General features: G+C 46.9%; 1 protein-coding gene and 1 long non-coding RNA gene across 2 annotated transcripts; one reads left to right on the top strand and one right to left on the bottom strand.

Moving 5' to 3' along the window:
• Positions 1 to 5,013: 5,013 nt before the first annotated feature.
• LOC120655236 lies at positions 5,014 to 7,279 on the bottom strand. The gene is made up of 5 exons (XR_005667380.1): positions 7,046 to 7,279; positions 6,656 to 6,767; positions 6,484 to 6,576; positions 6,029 to 6,291; positions 5,014 to 5,455 (listed from the first exon to the last, which is right to left on the bottom strand). It is a non-coding gene; the product is annotated as an uncharacterized LOC120655236 (long non-coding RNA).
• A 1,159-nt stretch (positions 7,280 to 8,438) lies between these two features.
• Positions 8,439 to 16,384, top strand: LOC120655235 (hydroquinone glucosyltransferase-like). Its single transcript, XM_039932981.1, has 2 exons — positions 8,439 to 9,562; positions 15,121 to 16,384. The coding sequence occupies exons 1-2, from the start codon at positions 8,976 to 8,978 to the stop codon at positions 16,097 to 16,099; spliced, it is 1,566 nt and encodes a 521-aa protein (XP_039788915.1). The 5' UTR covers positions 8,439 to 8,975; the 3' UTR covers positions 16,100 to 16,384.
• The last annotated feature ends 3,127 nt before the right edge of the window (positions 16,385 to 19,511 follow it).

The following is a 19,511-nucleotide window of genomic DNA, read 5'->3' on the forward strand; positions in this document are numbered from 1 at the left end:
ATCTTTACTATAGAAGGGCTCAGCAATTGAACTCATGCTTATTGGATATGTGTCAAATATGTGCACAATTCGGTTACGACTGGAGTTGAGTTATAATTTGATAGGTTAGGGATAGAGTTTGGGTCGTACTTTGTATCCATAGAGCCCATAAATATGAAGGCACTACGTGTAACAGTGAGACGACTTGGCGGCTGGTGTGGGCAGCTGTGTGACCGCGGTAGTGCCCGGATGCCGGTGTAGCTGTTGTTTATGAGGAGGAGCGCCCGGTTGTCATGACCTGAGAATGTAGGCACATCGCCGAATCTCATTAAAAAATATCGCGCCTCGATGTCGTTCTCGTTTTGTGTGATCTTGTGATTTGATTTTGCGTTCTTGGGTTATCGCTTTCGCGCTTATTATTCTAACAAAGTGGTATCAGAGCCGAAGGCTAGAAAATCTGGAATATCTCCGGGGTACATGGTGACGGGGGGAGCTCGTGAACGTCTCCGAAAGGTCGCACGGGTTGTGTGTGGCTGGAGAGTTGGACTCGGGGCCTGGAGAAAATCTTTTGGGAGATCACATTGGTTGTTTGTGATGGAAGAGTTGGGTCTGATGTGTGATAAGGAAGATTGTGAGATTTAGTGTCCCATCAGAAATTGATGATGGGGGAGTCCAATATATAAGGTGGGGTAACCCTCCATCAGGCTAGTCTTTTGGGTTGAGTTACGCCCGAGGTCTTGGTTGGTTGGGCTCCGGTGGACCTGAGACTTGGTAGGGCGCCAACTCATGGGTGTAGCGAGCCGGGCTGGTATAGCGGGCCGGGCCGGATTCCGCTGCGCACTCTAATAAGTGGTATCAAAGCTAAGTGGTATCAAAGCCAGATTCAGAGAGAAAATCCACGAGGAGGTGCGATGGGCATGTTCCACACCGCGCATGGTCCCACAGGCTATCTGGGAGGGACAGGGCGCAAGGTGGAGCATAGCGGCGATCGACTACTCGATCAGTGGTGTTGGACACATCGGACGGGTGGCTCGAACCGTCCAATGAGCTATAATCAACAGGGATGCATCCAGACGTGGAGATCGGGCTGATAGCGGTTGTAGGCTGCGGCGGCTTCAGCTCGCGATCAGATTGACAGATGGTCGATCGAGATCGGCTTGGTCGTTACAGACTCAAGGTGGAGTAGCAACGATGGTGGGGAAAGCCATGGTGGACTCAGGCATGTTAATGGAGACGGTTTGTTTTAGGTTACGTGATTGTGAAGTTGCAGGTGGCGGCCCGGAGCGAGATGTGAGGCAGTTGTGGTGCTCCCTAGGGCACGGCCACGAGGCACGCGTAGGCGGGCAGGAGGGCGTGTGCCGGAGCGGTCAGGCCAGAGATGTCTAATGCATGGTCGCTTGTGATCTAGCCCAAGGAAGGAGGCACCATGGTGGTGTGTGTGCTACAGGGGCGTGCTGCAGCTGGTGGCGTGCACGATAATGAGTCAGTAGGGGCCGATGGAGATCAGGCAAGGAGAAGATTGCATGCTCGCATTCATGGATAGGAAACCGGCCATGATTAGGACTCTGACTTCAAAAGGAAATTGGCCACAGCGTGGGCCCCATGGTGCATGGATGTTCACAGGTGCATGAAGTGAATTGGGACTCCGACTTCATGAGGAAACTAGAACATTGCGCGGCGTTGCCGCGCAGAAATATGCCCTCCAGTTCAGTTTTATTTTAATAAATTGAACTGCAAAAAGTCCGGGGGGTTTCGTAAAATTGGTAGACTGCGGTGGTTATTTGATAAATTTGGCGTCGACGGAGTACCGGTCGATTACTGAAAAGTTCAAGGGGTTTTTCATAAAATTGATGGACTTTAGAATCATTTTAACAAAGTCCAGGGTTTTTTTTACAAAATTCACGAAGTACGCCACGATTACTAAAAGTTTAGGTTTTTTTTTTAAGTAAGGCTCCACGAAGTCCGAGGGGTTTCCCATTAAATTGATGGACTCCGTGTTCATTTTGACAAAGCTCAGGGTTTTTTACAAAATTTACGTCCCTATCTATTCCTGACCGTCGGATCGCGATCCGACGGCCGATATTTTCCGTGCTGACCTGGAGGGCCTCTGTGGCCTCGAGCGCGACGGGCTTTCAGTCATAAAAGATAGGCCACAGGGTGGGCCCCATGATGCATGGCTAGTTTTAGGCGCAGGCAGATCACACGTGCATGACTTGAATCACAGGAAAGAAAAATAATCCTGCGTAACAAGCAAAGGAAGGGATAGCTGGAAATATGTTCGGAATAGAAAAGGAAATGGCAAGTGGAGTCTGTTTCTGTTTGAACTTGGCCGGCCATCTTGTCTCCATATAATCAACTGAGAACACGGGATTGCACAGGAAGCAACCAAGCTATTTGTTGACCAAAGCTTGCGCGGTTGAAGGCAAACAGGAGGCGGCGCTCGAGCGGATCGGCATCGTTCGTGTGCGACGGACGTGGAGGTCGACGAGGCTCGTGAGCTGCAGGTAGTGCACAGGCAGTGCACGGCAGAGCGTCCAGGCGAGGGCGCGAGGAAGGAGCACGCGGGCAGCGTTCTCATCGACGAGTGTGCAAGTAGTGCGCAGGCGGCGTACGGTGCATATAGTCGAAGGTTCTTTCGGCAATCTATAGCAACAGGCATATGGTGTTGATGGCTTCCAAATTTGAGGTGGCGAGGTTTGATGGTACCGGAAACTTTGGGCTGTGGCAGACGAGAGTGCAGGACCTGTTGGCTCAGCAGGGTATCTCGAGGGCCCTCAGCGAGAAGAAGCCGATGAAGGTGGATGATAATAAGTGGGAGGAGATGCAGGCGCAAGCATGTGCTACTATAAGATTGTCTCTCTCATATCAGATCATGTACCATGTCATGGATAAAACATCGCCGAAGAAAATTTGGGACAAGTTGGAAGAGTAGTTTATGTTCAAGACATTGACCCGAAAGTTGTACCTGAAACAGAAATTGTATGGGCTTGATGCAGGAGGGGTCAGATCTTGCAGAGCATATTAATATCTTCAATCAATTAATTGATTATCTTAGGAAGGTCGATGTGAAGATTGATGATGAAGACAGGGCTATTATTCTTCTGTGTTCGTTGTCGGGGTCTTATGAGCACTTGATTACTACACTGACATATGGCAAGGAGGATGTTAAGGTGGATGAAATTTTTACAGCTTTACTCGGTCATGAGCAAAGGAGGAAGAACAATTTATCTGAAAATCCTTCTGGAGGTGCTTTTGTAGTCAGGGGTGATCACGATGCTGAAGATAAGAAGGACAATAGGAAGAAGAAGGGACCGCAGTGCTATAAGTGCAATGGATGGGGACATAAAAAGGATAAGTGTCCGGAACTGAAGAAGGGCGGAGGAACCGCAAGTGTGGTGATTGCCATAAAGTAGGACGACTTGGATAGCGATGGTGATGTTCTCACAATATCAAGTCAAAAGTCTTGTGAAGCGTAGCTGTTGGACTCAGCTAGCTCGTTTCATTCAACACCAAAGAAGGAGTGGTTCTCATCATACATTGAGAAGGATGGTGGTCTTGCTAACTTGGGAGATGATTCGAGTTATCGTATCATAGGAGTGGGTGATATCAAATTCAAGATGTGTGATGGACGTGAGATGCTACTTAAGGGTGTGAAGCATTTGCCGGGGCTATGGAGGAATCTAATTTCGCTTTAGTTATTGCATGATGAAGGATGGCTGTATCAAGCGGCGCCTGATAAGAAGACCTTGAGAGTCATGCGGGAAGGCAAGACAGCCATGGTTGGTGAGAAGTCAAGTGCACGCCAATACAAAATGATGGGAAGCGTTGTTGAAGGTGGAGTCACGGATAGCATTGCAACAGTGGCCATGTTCTGTCCGAAGGTCGACAAGGCGGCGGGATTGGCCTCGTCGGCCTGTTCTAAGTGAGAGCAAAGGGAGACAACTTAAGTCTGGTACACGGAGGTTCGAGCATGGACGGCTTCAAGGTGGCGTGCATATTCGCCAAGGTGGAGTTTGTTGGATATGTGTCGTATATGTGTACAGTTCGGTTACGACTAGAGTTGAGCTGTAATTTGGTAGGTTAGGAATAGAGTTTGGGTTGTATTTTATTCCCTAGAGCCCATAAATATGAGGGTACTACCGTGTAACCGTGAGACGACTTGGCGGCTGGGGTGGGCGGCGGCGTGGTCGCGATGGTGCCCGGATGTCGGTGTAGCTGCTGTTTATGGGGAGGAGCGCCCATAGTCATGTCCCGAGGATGTGGGCACATTGCCGAACCTCGTTAAACAACATCGTGCCTCGTTGTCGTTCTCGTTTTGTGTGATCTTGTGATTTGGTTTTGGATTTTTAAGTTATCGCTTCCGCACTTATTATTGAAACAATACTTTTGCAGCACTCTTGCCCCATGTTTCGGTTATCATAATTCCCTCCATTTTTCTGTTATGTCTAAGTGCTACCTAGCACATCCCGGAACTGCCTGAAATTTAATATTAAAGCAATATCTGATTCATAGCCATCTTCTTGATTCTATTTGTTAGAACAGGTTTATTTAATTCTAGAGTGCACAATCACAATTTTCCATAAAAGAAAAAATGCACAATCACATACCTGCTGGCTGTTGCCAATCTTACAGGAACTCGAGCCAACAATTTCACTTGTCCTAATGCAAAATCGTGAGCACGACTGCACAAAGATCTGATCTAGGGGGCCTCGAGGCCATGGATCCGCCCGATTCGGGCTGGAAGAGAGGGCTTATTATTGGGGCAGGTCGGCGGCAAGCTCCTGTTCCTCCATGGTGAAGACTGCACACTACTACAGCCACCCCTATCACCGCCGGTTCTAAAAGTATATCACCAATGGTTTTGGGTACCGTTGGATTTAAGTCGTTGATGATAGCGGGGTCATCACCGCCGGTTCCAGAACCGTTGGTGATGTGCACCCATCACTGCCGGTTCGTATCTGGAACCATTGGTGATGGAGACATCAACACCGCCGGTTGAAGACACGAACCGGCGGTGAAGACCTTTTTCCCATCAAAAAAATATTTTCATATAATAATATTGCATCATTTGTACAACATATATAGTAGATGAGCATCGCTATCCCTCATGCCTTCTAGCTCTGTACCAGAAACTGGTCTGCTCACACATATAGAGGCCTCATAGGCAGAGTTGTAAACGAACCTACTTGATCTCACTTAGTAATTGCTGAAATCGGCATAAACCATACTGATAAAGTTCTATGTAGATAACAGTGCTAAACATTAAAGAGCAGTACTTGCTGTCAGTGCTAAGTATCACAAAGAAAATATGAAGTGGAATACTCTCTCTATGCGTGCCCTTTCTATCTTATGGACAGACTGAATGCTGGTTTCATTATAGTTGCAATTGCCACTGCTTAATACCTGATCACAATACTTCCTTTTATCTCAATCTAAGCTAGCTGCATCCAGTCTCCGCACCCTCGGTTTCATGCAACTGCACATTTTCAAAAAATAAACAAACATACGTTGTCACATAAATGAACAAGAAAGTCGTTTCAGGTATATACATAGTGAAAAGAACCAAAAAACATGCGAGGAATCATATTTCCAAACAACCAAAAAAATTATACTTCCTCCATTTAGAAATGGATGACGTTATAGTGTTATAGGCTTCTAGTTTTGTTCGAAAATGCATGATGGTTTGGAGTTTCCAAGAGAAATTCCACAGCTTTTCCTACTGCGCCCTTAGTCGTAACAAATGAGTCTATTGTTAGCAAACAACAGTGCATAACCATGCATAGTTTTTTATAAGAATAATCGACATGCTTTCCTTTATAACAACAATGGCAAGGTATCACCACAATTTTTGAAAAAAAAAGTTCTTCAATCATTACCGTTCTCTCCTCAAATTAACGATATAGTGCTCTAACACTACTGGCATATATATGTTAGGGAATCAAAATGTATATGGGTATCTGATTGAATGCAGAACCATAATTTTCAAAGGTAAATTTCTAGTTCAGTGAAGAGCGATTGAATATGAAACTACCAGTTTCAAGAATCATACCTGTTCGGCAAATAGCTCCTCCAAGACATCAATTATCTGCCTATCTTCTGCAACCACTGCCAATGCCATACCCACGAATTTGAAAGGACATAGTCAATAATTCTTGACATTGGCAACAAATTTTTTGTCCTTGGGTCCAAAATCTCGCTGATTATGACAGATTTGTCATATGCTTGTTGCATGTCCCCTATCCAAGAACCTTCAGAAAAGGTCCCTCGAGGAACATGTGAAACCATCGCTTCCCTGTATGGAAGCCGTTTCACCTGTAGTAATTGAGAAAATGACAGAACAATCTTCAGTTCTTTTGAAGAGTTTATTTAACATTAGGAAAGAAAGCACAGAATTTAAAATAGCACATCAAAGATGATTCCATGTGATCTCGAGATGATATCAGTAACAAGTTAAATCCATAAATATGTGATAAGTTAAAAGCATTCTCTGTTCAAGAAATAAACCTGAATATCTCTGATCAGCAGTAACGTAGCAAGCAACCCCAAGTCAGCTTGGATTGCTGAATCTTCTACAGATTCATCTGCCAAAATCAGAATCTGCATTTTGCTTTCAAGAATCAGTCAAGGAAAGGCAAGTGACTATACTCACTGGAAATACCAGTGATCGTGGGATTACCTGCGCTGGAGAAATATTGACTCCTAAAAGTTCACTTGGCTCAAGAGCCCTTCTGTGCTCTTGAAAAAAAGAAATTCGAATGAGGCACGCATTGAGCCTTCAAAACCCTTAACTGACCATGTGAAAGGTGTTAAAAAACTGATAATCTAATAGATCACTATGAGCTACTCGCAACATTAAACAATTGATATCATTCTTTCGATACCAGCAGATTCATTGCCCATATGCGATTCATTGCCTAAAAGTTCAACGCTAAATTCAGTTACGTTGTAACAAAGCCTTGCCCATATGTGATTCATTGCCCATATGCGACGAGCGACAGCCCAAATCTATACCTACTGAAGTGAAGGTTCAGAGAGATTGAAGAGGGAGAAACATTCAGAAAAATACCTTGAATTGAAGTGGGAGAATGACTAAATCTTGTACTGCTGGAATCCCTTTGCCGATGGAAGCGGGTTCAGGCAAGGAGGGAATAGCGCAGAGGTAGCGGGTCAGGTAGGAGAGGCCTCCGGCCAGCGAGAAGGGAGCGGCATCCCGGAGCACGGCCCGACGGCATCCCGCAACGGCCATGCTGACCGCAGCGGCCTCACCCAATGCCAGCCGCGGCCCTGGCGGCGGCCGTGCGGCAGCGCGAGGTCCGGGAGGGGGCGGGAGGAGGGTGGAGGGAGGAGGAGGGGGTGGAGGGCCGGGCGTTGCCGCCATGGGAGGGCGTGGGAGGAGGGAGGATTAGGCGGAGGGCCAGCCGCCGCTGCCATGGGAGGGCGCGGGACGAGGACGGGGCGGAGGGCCGGCGCCGCCGCCATGGGAGGGCGCGGGAGGAGGAAGGGGAATGGGAATGGGGAGGAGGGCGGCGCCACGAGGGAGGGAGGTGAGAATGAAAAAATAGGTGGAGAACACATCACCGCCGGGTCATATTACAACCCGGCGGTGATGTTAATATATCACCGCCGGTTCGTAATACGACCCGGCGGTGATGTTCTCGAGAGCATCACCGCCCGATCGTATTACGAACCAGCGGTGATATAGGGCGTTTGCGATGATATATTCTGTAGTAGTGGCAGCTGAAGGGGGCGCGGCTGGCGTCGTCGTCCTCCGGAGCGGGATTGAGGAGAGGAGCACCGCCGGCAGGGAGTAGGCCAGGCGATGCGGCCGCGGGCGCGAGGACCCGGCGGCACTACCCTCGCTGCCGCATGCCGCCGCAGGCTGCCGCGCCTGCTCGTGGCTCTGCTCAAAAAAATGCTAGAAATTGATGTGGTAACATGTTATTGGTTCATAAGCTTGCTAAAAAAATTTAAATAATTTGAATAAAGTGCAAGTATATATTATTTATAAAAGGATACATATCTCACATAATTTTCTATAACTAAAGTCAATCTTTAATATTTGAATACCACAAAACTTTTTTGAACTCATATGAACCTCAAATTTGGACACAACCTTACATTGACCATAATAATGGAAAATGTTTAGTTACATTAGCAATTGCTATATGCAAAAACATTTTTTTTGTTCTCTAAGAAAACAAGCCATACGAAAAACAAAACCACAAATAGCAATCAATATTAAAAAGTCTATCTATTGAAAGTGCATGATTTTAGAAAAAAAATCAGAAAGAAAAATAATCAAAATTGGAATCTTAATGATGAAGAAATACCAGTTACAAGTTTTAATTCTGGATAAAAAATAAGCTAGCTCTTTATATGTTCTTCATTTAGATCATCTACCACATGGCACAATTTGATTGGCCTAAAACTTTTTTCATGATGGGAACACCTAATTTTCATGACGGTTTACACAACTATATCACGGAATCAGTAAACTTTTGTGATGGTGTGTGTCGCATCTTCATGAAAATTAGATTCCGTGACGGGTTCTAAAGCATCTTCACAAAAAATAATTAATTTATTGACGGTTTGGTCACAAAAATAGGGCATTGTCATGAAGTTTTGATTTTCTGATAGTAACATGCTTATAGTAGTTCTTAATATTGTAAAAAAGAATCACATAAATTTATTATGCACCTATATAATATATATCCAGATGCATAATAAAAATTATCGCATAGAAAACCAAAACAACATTTTTTTTCGAAACAGAGGGAGTAGTACTCTAAATTTTGGTAATCTATAATTTTTTGGTATAGGGCCCATTAGGAGAATTTCGTACCAGCGCCTTGAAATCCTAGGTACGGGCCTGCAGACGAGGAGGAAGGCATGCGGATATGGGGAGGCGAGGAAGAAGACGGGCGGAGGAAGACGATGCGGATGTGGGGCGATGAGATAAGGTGGGACTCATACGGGAGGTTCTACGTGTAGAGCTAATGCGAGAGCGTTCTGCGCGCGTGTCGCTGCCTCTTGTACAAATGCGGGATCTATCGGAGCATCAGGTAAAGCTAGCATCACCCGCCCACACTGGTTCGCCAATGGAGTCGTCGGCTAGCACGGTCGCTGTCTCGCCGCGGCCGCACGTCATGCTGGTCGCCAGCCCCGGCACCGGCCACCTCATCCCGATGACCGAGCTCGCTCGGCGGCTCGTCGCGCACCACAGCCTCACCGCCACGCTCGTCACCTTCACCGACCAATCGGCGCCGAACGCCCACTCCGCCGTCCTTTCGTCCCTCAGCGCCACCCAAGTCTCCGCCGTCGCTCTCCCCGCCGTCGCCCTCGACGACCTCCTCTCTGACGCCCACATCGGGACCTCCGTGCCCATCTCCATCCCGCACCTCCGTGCCCTGCTCCGCGACATCACCTCCGCCGCCCCGCTCGCCGTGCTGGTGCCGGACTTCTTCGGCTCCACGTTGCTGCCCCTCGCCGCCGAGCTCGGCGTCCCGGCCTACATCTTCTCGCCCAGCAACCTCAGCGTGCTCGCCCTCATGCGCAACGCTGTGGAGCTCAACGATGGGGCTGCTTCCGGCTGTTAGAACTAATTAACCATAAACAGGATTTTAGCTTAGTCTAATCATGATCACTAATTAATCTTAATGCGGAATTAATTACTTAATGACTAACCAGAATTCATAGCCATCACAGTGCCTCTGTTGTTGAAGATCTTGATGTAGATGAAGTAGAACAAGATGGATGTCGATGCAGATCGAGGGACACCGCGCTTAAGCCTTCCAGCACCTTAGATATTGGTTAGGTTAGGAATACGCTAACCTTGACGGCTAATCTCGTGAGTAATCACGCTTAGGGAAAACCAGGGGTCTTCCCTTGGTTATATAGTGCTGTAGGTTTGGGGCTGGGCCTTTAAATGGGCTGAGTTTGCCTCCCGATCAAAGACAACTAACAGGGATTAGTATTGGATTAGGATTGGGCCTTTCGGCGCAATTAGATCTTGACCGACGTTAATAATTCCAACATTCTCCCCCTTGACTGAAGGTCAACAACTTATTCTTTATAATGTTCAAAACATTGATCACGTGAAGTTGGATACACATGGATTAATAATCTCCCACTTATTCGAACAATCTTAATCTTAAACTTAAACTTTTGTTCACCTTATATTCACAGTCAATGCCATAGCAAAACCCAGCAAATGAGTCATTCGCAAACATTACAGAAATACCAGGACACCATTAACCAAAGTCCACTACAGTACCTCGATAGAACACTTACTTAACTTATTTTGGGAGTTTAATTATTCGACCTTATCCAGAATCACATTTCAGGTTTATCATCAAATCCATGCTAATTTTCGCGAAAGTATGATAAGAGATAAAACCCTTAATTAGTCATATTGCTAGCAATTTTATTTAATGCATTAATATGACTTGATCCTGGAACCCTTTATTCACAACATAATAGTTTAAATATCAATGAGCTTGACACCATTAACCAAAAGTTGTTACTTTAAGGGAATACTGTTATTAAACGACATTGATTAAAAACTAATGTTAATACATTAATATTACCGGAATATATATATATTGCACATGTCTGCCTAAAACATGCTATACAAAATTGGCCTTAATTATGCCAATCTTGTTTTAGAGCTTTATGCAGAATTGCTCATATATGTAAGAGTGAAAGACATAAAACTAATTGTGCACATTTATATCCACACACTCTTACAAAATCTTGTCTGAATAGTACCTTAATTAAATAAGCATGTTATTATGGTGTTTCTATTTTTTAACATTTTTTCAGTGGACCCCTCTAGACTGAAACTAATAAAGTTTTGTCAAGCATTCCGGCTTGTTATGCTAAGCCAATTACTTATATGACTTAGCATAGAGCTTTGAAACTGAAACCTTAGGAACGTCTTTCTATTTATCTTATTCTTATAACGAAATTTGCTATATCACGCAAACAAAACAGGCATGGCTGTGTCTGCATTCACATGTTGTCACTTTAGAGTCTTTCTTAATATACGCCCTTTAGTGACAAATCCCAATACTCACTATGGTCCTGTCTTAGTATCATGCTCCCCAGAAACTAGGAACGCATTATTACTTTAGTCAGCTTATGGAGAAAATATTCACCTTATAGTATCAGGATAATTATTAATCCACCTTTACTTTATAAAATGAATCATAGTTACCCATGAACTTAGCATCTTAGTTTCCTTTGGAATCACTTTACAAAACTTGTAGACCCATTACAGCCTATTGCCTTGACTCCATCAGAAAATTGCCATGATATGAATTGTTCAAAATTCACATCCATTAATTTTAAAATAACTGAGACTATTACTTTTGTGCCCAAAACTTAAATTATCATTAAACATTACGTATCTCCTCAACAGAGTTTGGAAGAAAATTAGAGAAATACTTATGGCACGATATATATGTCAAAACACACACACACACACACACACACACACACACACACACACACACACACACACATATATATATATATATATATATATATATATATATATATATATATATATATCATCTCAAGTCATTGATATAGAGAAAACTTATCCTATATCTCATTAAGATTTTCTTCTCTATTTCCTTCCTTCTTTGTGAGCTTCCATTGAATTCTGAATAATCAGAATATTAGAAGTGTCGGCCCTTAAACTTATCTGAAATAATTCACAATGGTAGCTCTTTTACTATTTATCTCTTAAACTTATCTGAAATAATTCACAATGGTAGCTCTTTTACTATTTATCTTGGCACGCCAAGAAACTATACCACTGATCAGCTTTCTTTGCTATCCTAGTCCACCCCAGCGGTGTCTAGTTAATGAACTAGAGTAGCAAAGCTATAATTAAATGTTCACAAAACAGCGGTGGCCAGAATCATGAACACAACCATACTTCAATCATCTCTGATCCAAATTGAACTAATCCACAACAGCGGTGGCCAGAAAATGGATAGAACAACAGGACCTGTGAAAATTATCCCGTACCCAGCGGTGGCCAGAATAAAGAATAAAATCACACTTATTTGAGACAATTGGCTTTCTCATCACAATGGTATTTGAATAATCATGTCTTAGCATGATAAAATTTCTCTTAAACTAACTTAGTAATTATATACAATGAAATACAAATAAGCGCATGATAATAACCCTATGTTGGTCTGATTATAATCACGCAATAAGTAACAACTTGCATCACCGGTGGGGAAAACAAGCGAAACTTAGCTGAAACTCATAATTAAAACAACGGTGGTCAGATTTAATTACAAGTTTACTCTAAATAAATTTTCCCATTGGTTCCATTTATTTAGAGGCATGTCATAGTATATTGGTGTATAAGCACCAGCTAGTAACTTTATACTTAATTTTGCCCATGAGCTTATGAACAATGAAATATTACGGAGAGATTTATAATAAATGTATCTTACAAGAGCAATTGTTTACTAGCTTTATTAATTGGAGCATCTTATGAATTGATGAGGCATTCCACTCTCCCCTTCGAATTTGTGGTCCAAACGTGAGTGTGCCACATATTCGACAAAGTCTCATCACTTAACTTATCTAATCTAATTCTCACATGTTAAAATATTCATGATAAAAAAAATGAAAATTTCTCTTGTAGAGAAACAATAATAATAACTTAAAACTCGATGATATAAAAGATAATAACTTAACTTAGAGAAATATACTCATTAATGCAGAAACAAAAGTTTCATCAATAAGTACATTGATATCATCAAACTAAAAGTTGAATCTACTAACTAATTCTAAATGAAGCTCTCTACTGTATGAACCTCAACTTATTTCTATCAACTAATTCTAAGAAAAACTCCCCCGACCTCATGGATCTCTTATAGATTGATTAATATAATGCTCCACACATGAGTCGGAGAGATTAATTCCAAAAATCTTAATCTCATAAGCTATGTCCAACATATAATGTATATGTTTTGCCAATCCACCATGCCCATTATAACGTGCAGTGGTTAATCTATTGATGAGGTAACTTACACAGACTTGCCTATAACTCATCTCAATTAAATAGAGAAAGCTACAAGCAGTCTTGTCCTCATCATCATCAAAAACTTCCCTTATGCCATCGGAGATTGAACACTTAATGATTCTTTGGCAAGCTTATTATCCTTCTCCCATTGCTCTAATTTGAAGTGATACTCATACATCTTCTCATCATAGTCCTCAATGCCAGAAGTAGGAGGAAATGACTTGACTGTATAGAGCACATAATCAAGCTCTAGAAACTCGAGAATGCCTTCTATCATCTTCTTCCATAAAGGAAAGTCAATGCCATTAAATTTCTTAATAGCCTTCATGTAGCTAGCATCTGAAATGGTAAAACCAAATAATAATATTTAGTCCATATCATAATCTTATGACTTAGAATCAGCACGAGTGGAAAAAATTCCAAATGTTTTAATGTGCTGATAGTGCAAGTACTTATGGGAACAATAATGCAAGTGATGCATTATTTAATCTTAGAGCACAAAAATAATTCATGCATTTCTTATTAATCTAATACATAGCTTACTGTGATGGAAAATCACTTAAGCTTGAAACTGGAACCTTTAAAGATTCAAAACTTAAGACATAGCTCTGGCGTCGCCGCTGGCCGCGCGTGGGTGCGGCAGGTCGCCTGCGGCTGCCTCACACGCGGGCCCCGCCTGCCGCCACTCGTGAGCCCCGGCGTGGGTGCCAGCGAGTGCCATGCGCCGCCCCGGCTACTCATGCGGCACGGCGCCGCCTGCCGCCACGGGTCGGCCTGGATGCGCGCAGGCCTCGAGAGCCCGCCTCCTAATGCGCCGCACTAGAACTCGGCCGCCATGGCGCCCCGTGGGCCCTCTCGCCAGCGTGCCGTGCGAACTAGTCGCGCGACATACCGTCGAGGGGCTCCACTGGATGCCTCTTTCGGCGACCACGCGCGGCGGATCAAGATGCCACGCGCTGCTCCGTCGATTAGTGGTAAGCGACAGGTAAGCCACTGATGCTCACCTCGGAAAGGGTTAGGGTTCATGAAATTTGGGAATTTCTTGATTCGATCTGAAATTTGTCTATTCCCCTCCTTCTCATTGCTAACTGATGCAACGAATCTCATGAGTTTGGCTTTAATTTGCGGAATAAACCTTAACAGTGGGCTAATTTGGGTAAAACAGTAAGCAAAAGTGAACCCTAACCTTAGTTACTTAACTTAATCATGACATTAACTTAATCTGATGCATTACTTAGGCATGATTGCATCTAATCCGGTACTTAACTCATAAACAGATCAAGATTTAATTAAAACTTAACCAAACCGAATTAGATTGAATCTAATTACGTGATCAGAAACTGAATTAGGCATGTTTTAGATCTAATGACGCATGCAGAGCCTTAATTAAATAAGATTTAGATCTAATTGCATGCGAAATCATCACTGCATAAACTGATTGCATCTTAAAACATGATTCGGACTTGTTGTGCAATAGGATCTAATCTGCACAACTCTTTTTTTTGCATCAAAAACCGACAAACAACAGAGGCATAAACATGGCTTAGAAAATGAATCGTGCATGAATAGATCCAACAGAGGCTCAGAATATAATGACTCGTGATATTAGGATCATGATAGAACTAAGAAGGCTCTTGATACCGAATGTTAGAACTAATTAAGCATAAACATGATCATAGCTTAGTCTAATCATGATCACTAATCAATCTTAATGCGGAATTAATTACTTAATGACTAACCAGAATTCATAGCCATCACGGATGCCTCTGTTATTGAAGATCTTGATGTAGATGAAGTAGAACAGGATGGATATCGATGCAGATCGAGGGACACCGCGCTTCCAAGCCTTCCAGCACCTTAGAGATCGGTTAGGTTAGGAATACGCTAACCTTGACGGCTAATCTCATGAGTAATCGCACTTAGGGAAAACCAGGGGTCTTCCATTGGTTATATAGTGCTGTAGGCTTGGGGCCGGGCTCTTAAATGGGCTGAGTTTGCCTCCCGATCAAAGTCAACTAACAGGAATTAGTATTGGATTAGGATTGGACCTTTCGTCCCAATTAGATCTTGACCGAGGTCAATAATTCCAACACCGGCGAGTACCGTGACCTCCCGGACGTTCTCCGGCTTCCCGGGGGCGTGCTGCTGCGCCGCGAGGACTACACAGACAATTTCAAGAACAGCAAGGAACCGATCTACGCGCACGTCATCGAGGAGGGCCGCCGGTACCGCGCGGCCGACGGCTTCCTGGTGAACTCCTTCCACGAGATGGAGCCCGGCAGCGTGGAGGAGTTCAAACAGGCGGTGGAGCAAGGTACGTTCCCGCCTGTTTACCCTGTGGGGCCGCTCATCCGTCCATGCTCCGACGAAGATGACGCGTCGGCGTGCTTGGACTGGCTGGATCGCCAGCTAACGGGATCCGTGGTGTACGTCTCCTTTGGGAGCGCCGGCGCGCTGTCCGTGGAGCAGACGGCCGAGCTCGCCGCCGGGCTGGAGGGCAGCGGGCACAGGTTCCTCTGGGTCATGCGCATGCCAAGCCTGGACGGAGAAAATTCCGCCATGATTACAGCAGGACACGGGATTTTCGCCACGGGTACCACCCACAGTAACGACAAGGACGACCCGCTGGCCTGGCTTCCCGAGGGGTTCTTGGAGCGGACGAGCGGCCGTGGCGGCGTGGGCGCCGCAGGTGCGGTGCTCTCCCACCCCGCGACGGCGGCGTTCCTGTCGCACTGCGGCTGGAACTCGACGCTGGAGAGCGTGGCGTCCGGCGTGCCGATGGTCGCGTGGCCGCTGTACGCGGAGCAGAGCACGAACGCCGCGCCCGCGCTCCTGTCGGAGAACGTGGCGCTGCGGCTGCGCGCGACGCGGGCGGACGGGCTCATCGCGCGCGAGGAGATCGCGGCGGCCGTGCGGGAGGTGATGGGTGGGGAGGAGAAGGGGCGCACCGTGCGCCGCCGGGCCGGGGAGCTGCAGCGGGCGTGCGTGCCCGGGGGGTCGTCCTGGCAGATGCTGGAGGAGGTCGCCGGCAAGTGGAAGGCGGCGGCGCTTGGCAGGCAGAAGCGGTAGAAGACTTGCAAGCGCAGAGACAAGTGATCGTCGATGTGCATGGATCATCGACTCAGTACAGTTCGGTTTGTGCTACCTGACGATGAAAATAATGAATCTGTGTGCTTTTCATCTCCACTACGTGATGAGCAGCTGGCAGGGTATAGGCATCAATGAATGCTCAAAACCGGGCAGCTATAGGCATCAATGTACATACAAACTAGTCCTAACGAGGGATGGATATATGTTGGAGTTGACCCAAGATACAGGGATGAGGCGTTCTAGTAAACAAAGAAAATGGTACTTAGATAAGGGCACGTACAACGCCCGTCCGTATGCCGTCTCGGAGAAGGCAATTTAGTAAAAGAGTAAAATGCACTGGAGTCTTTAAACTAGTTGACCTGTTCTGTTTAGGTCTATGAACTTCGAAAATATATTTTTAGTTCCACGATCTGTTCAATTGTGTCACTTGAGGTCCAAAATGCCTTTGACCGGTGTTGACTAGTTACGTGGACAGCCACATCTAATCCTACGTGGTAAGCGCGTGCCAAGGCCACGCACGGCATGCACGGCACAGCTCGCCCGGCGAGCGGCGAGGCGGCGAGGGAGGAGAGCGGGGCTGGGATGGCGTGCGCATGGGTCGTGCGGTGGTGCGGTGTGCCTCACCGGTCGGGCACAGGGCGCAGAACGGCGGCGAGGAGGCAGCCCTATGGAGGCCGGCGAGGAGGAGGGCGAACGGGCGCCGGTGTGGGGGCATGGCGAGCCTCACTGGCCGAGCGCAGGAGAAGGGGGGAGGACGGAGGCCGGTGCAACTCGCCGTCGCCGCCACGGAGCTTGAGGGGCGCGGAGCCGAGGAGAGCTCGGCCGGGGCCCCTGCTCCTCCGATACGCCGCTGTTGGGGGAGGGAGAAGGCGTGGGGAGCAGGGCTGGCCGGCGGAGCGCGCGACGACGGTGGAGGGCTTGAGCTCCGCCGCTCCCTCTCCTCCGTGCGCCGGCGAGGGCTCGAGTTCCGGGAGGCCCGCGCCATGGCTGAGTTCGCCCCAGCACAGGTGGCCACCGATGGAGCGGCGCCGGGAAAGCACAGGCGGTCGCGGAGGAGCAAGGGCCCCCAACGGCGGGCCTTGCGGAGGCGGACGAGTAGGGCCCCACCCCCGACGACGCCGGCCCATCCCTCCCCACGCCTTCTCCCTCCCCGACGGCGGCGTATCGAAGGAGCAGGAGCTCGGCCAAGCTCTCATCGGCTCTGCGCCCCTCAAGCTCCGCGGCGGTGACGGCGAGCTGAGCCGGCCTCCGTCCTCATCCCTTCTCCGGCGCGCCCTCCTCCGACCACGCACGCCACGGGGCCACGCCGCCATCCCCTGCTCCCTCCTCGCTGCTCCCTGCCGCGCCACCGCGATAACCGCCTCCGCCGCGGCAATTTTCTCCCTCTCCTCGCCATCGAGCTTCGCCACCACCCGCTCCATCTCTGTGCGCCACTGAAAGCCGAAGCTGAGCCCAGGTGAACACCTAGTCAGCGATTTCGCCATCGCCGCCACTGGCTGAGCTCTGGCGACCCCACGCCTCACCGCCGTCGGCATAGCTCCGACCTCCTTCCTCTCTCTTTTTGCACGCACCGTATTCGCCTTGCCATGCCGGTGCTCTTCCTATAGCTAAAGGCGCCGCTCCGGCCGTAGGCTCGCCGGAACGCAGCTCATCATCGACGCGCTCGCCGCCGCGCCGCCATGCGAGCGGCCAGCTCTCTCTGCTTCACGCCGCTGCCGCAAAAACCGTAAATTGGGCTTCGCCCCGTTGCCGCGATGCTCATGCGCACCACGCCGGACCTCGCCATCGCCGGGAACAGCGAGGCCGCCACCGCACTGCGCCGCAATAGCTGTCACGCATCGTCAAGGCGATGGGCGAGCTCCAGCCCCGGCGTGGGCAGTGCGCGGCTCGGCGCGGACCCGAGCGGCTCCCAGAGCTCTGGCGGCGCGGGCGGCGCGGACTCCTTGTCGGGCGGCAGCTTCCTCCCCCTTTTCCCTCTCCCTCGTGCACGGCCGTTGCATTGCGCCGAGCAGCGGCGGCGACCTACTGTGCGTAGGGCCATGGCGGCGAGCTGCTGTGCCAGTGTAGCACGTGTGGTGGCCAACGGCCACGTTGGATCAGACGTGGCTGTCCACATAACCAGTCAACGCCGGTCAAAGTCATTTTGGACCTCAAGTGACACACTTGAATAGATCGTGGACTTGAAAATGTATTTTCGAAGTTCATGGATCTAAACAAAACAGGTCAACTAGTTTAAGGACCCAATGCATTTTACTCTTAGTAAAAAGCCCATCGGCTCCGCGCTACCACCAGAAGTGAGTACCTCTGCTAATCCTAATCCTGTATTCATGGATGTGCCGCGGAGAAATTCGGCTATTCGTGCTCGCTCAGCCCATGTTCAACTAAGAGAGGATTTAATTGAGCACATATGGCAGCGCAAAATAAATAAAAAAAATTAGGCTACTGATATTGCAGTTGACGTTTTCTGGACTTTAGCTTTGAGTTGTGATTTGTGAACTGAAGAAAGCCGTGCCATATAATTTGTTTGCTGATAAAACTTCACTAAACTTTTCTAGTGAACATTTCGTTTTTGTGTTTCATCAACTGAACGCAACATTATGTTTAAAAGAGAGGTCAGCCACGTATTACATATATAATGTTCAATGAGGGAGGTACTTTTATCGTCATAAATTAACAGGGTTAATTAATGGGCCGCAAATGAGTTGGGCTTAATGCAGAAATTAAAGAAGACTTACGAATCGGCTCCTGCGTGGGCGTTCGGGCCATCTGGGCCATGTACCTTTAGGTTTAAGTTCAGTTTGAGTTAGAGATAGTTTAGATTGTTTTCTAAGTCTCCGGACTATAAATATGTACCCTATGACATTCGTAAAGGAAAAATGTCATCACGTCTCGCAACAACAATTCTCGACGCACCGCCACCCCTAATCCTAGGGTTTCATCCAAGTAAGCGTCATGCTACCCTGATCACTTCTTGTGATTAGGGCAGTATTGTTCTTACTTTTACCTTGGTATTACTCGTACTGAAGCGTTTTTTATGGCGAGTAATGCTAGTTATCCCGATATTCGTAGCATGACCTTTAGTAGATCTATCATGCTCTTGTTGTTTATCATCTACGAATATCATGTTATCTCTGCGTGATCATGTATTAATCTTACGCTATTTCTAGTTGCATAGGAATTAGTCGCATAGAGATAACACCCTGCTTCTTTTTTATCTAGTAGATCTAATCTGTTATGGTTTGTTCTTATACTTAAGAATCGGCTTAATATCTGCTAGGTTAGACCTTGCAAACGGGTTGGATGATCCGGCGATGTATTAGATGCTTTGCTCTGATCTTAATAGGGATTGATCTGGGAATCGGCTTTCGGTTATTCTTAGGCCTCTTTTCTG

The sequence above is a fragment of the Panicum virgatum genome, chromosome 1N (genome assembly GCF_016808335.1).
Source record: "Panicum virgatum strain AP13 chromosome 1N, P.virgatum_v5, whole genome shotgun sequence".
Classification (NCBI taxonomy): Eukaryota; Viridiplantae; Streptophyta; class Magnoliopsida; order Poales; family Poaceae; genus Panicum; species Panicum virgatum.

Excerpts from the sequence above, each read along its gene's own strand:
- LOC120655235 (XM_039932981.1), top strand. The coding sequence starts at position 8,976 with ATGCGAGAGCGTTCTGCGCGCGTGTCGCTGCCTCTTGTACAAATGCGG. Across the intron at positions 9,563-15,120 it reads GAGCTCAACGATGGGGCTGC|CACCGGCGAGTACCGTGACC; the intron begins TTCCGGCTGTTA and ends CAATAATTCCAA.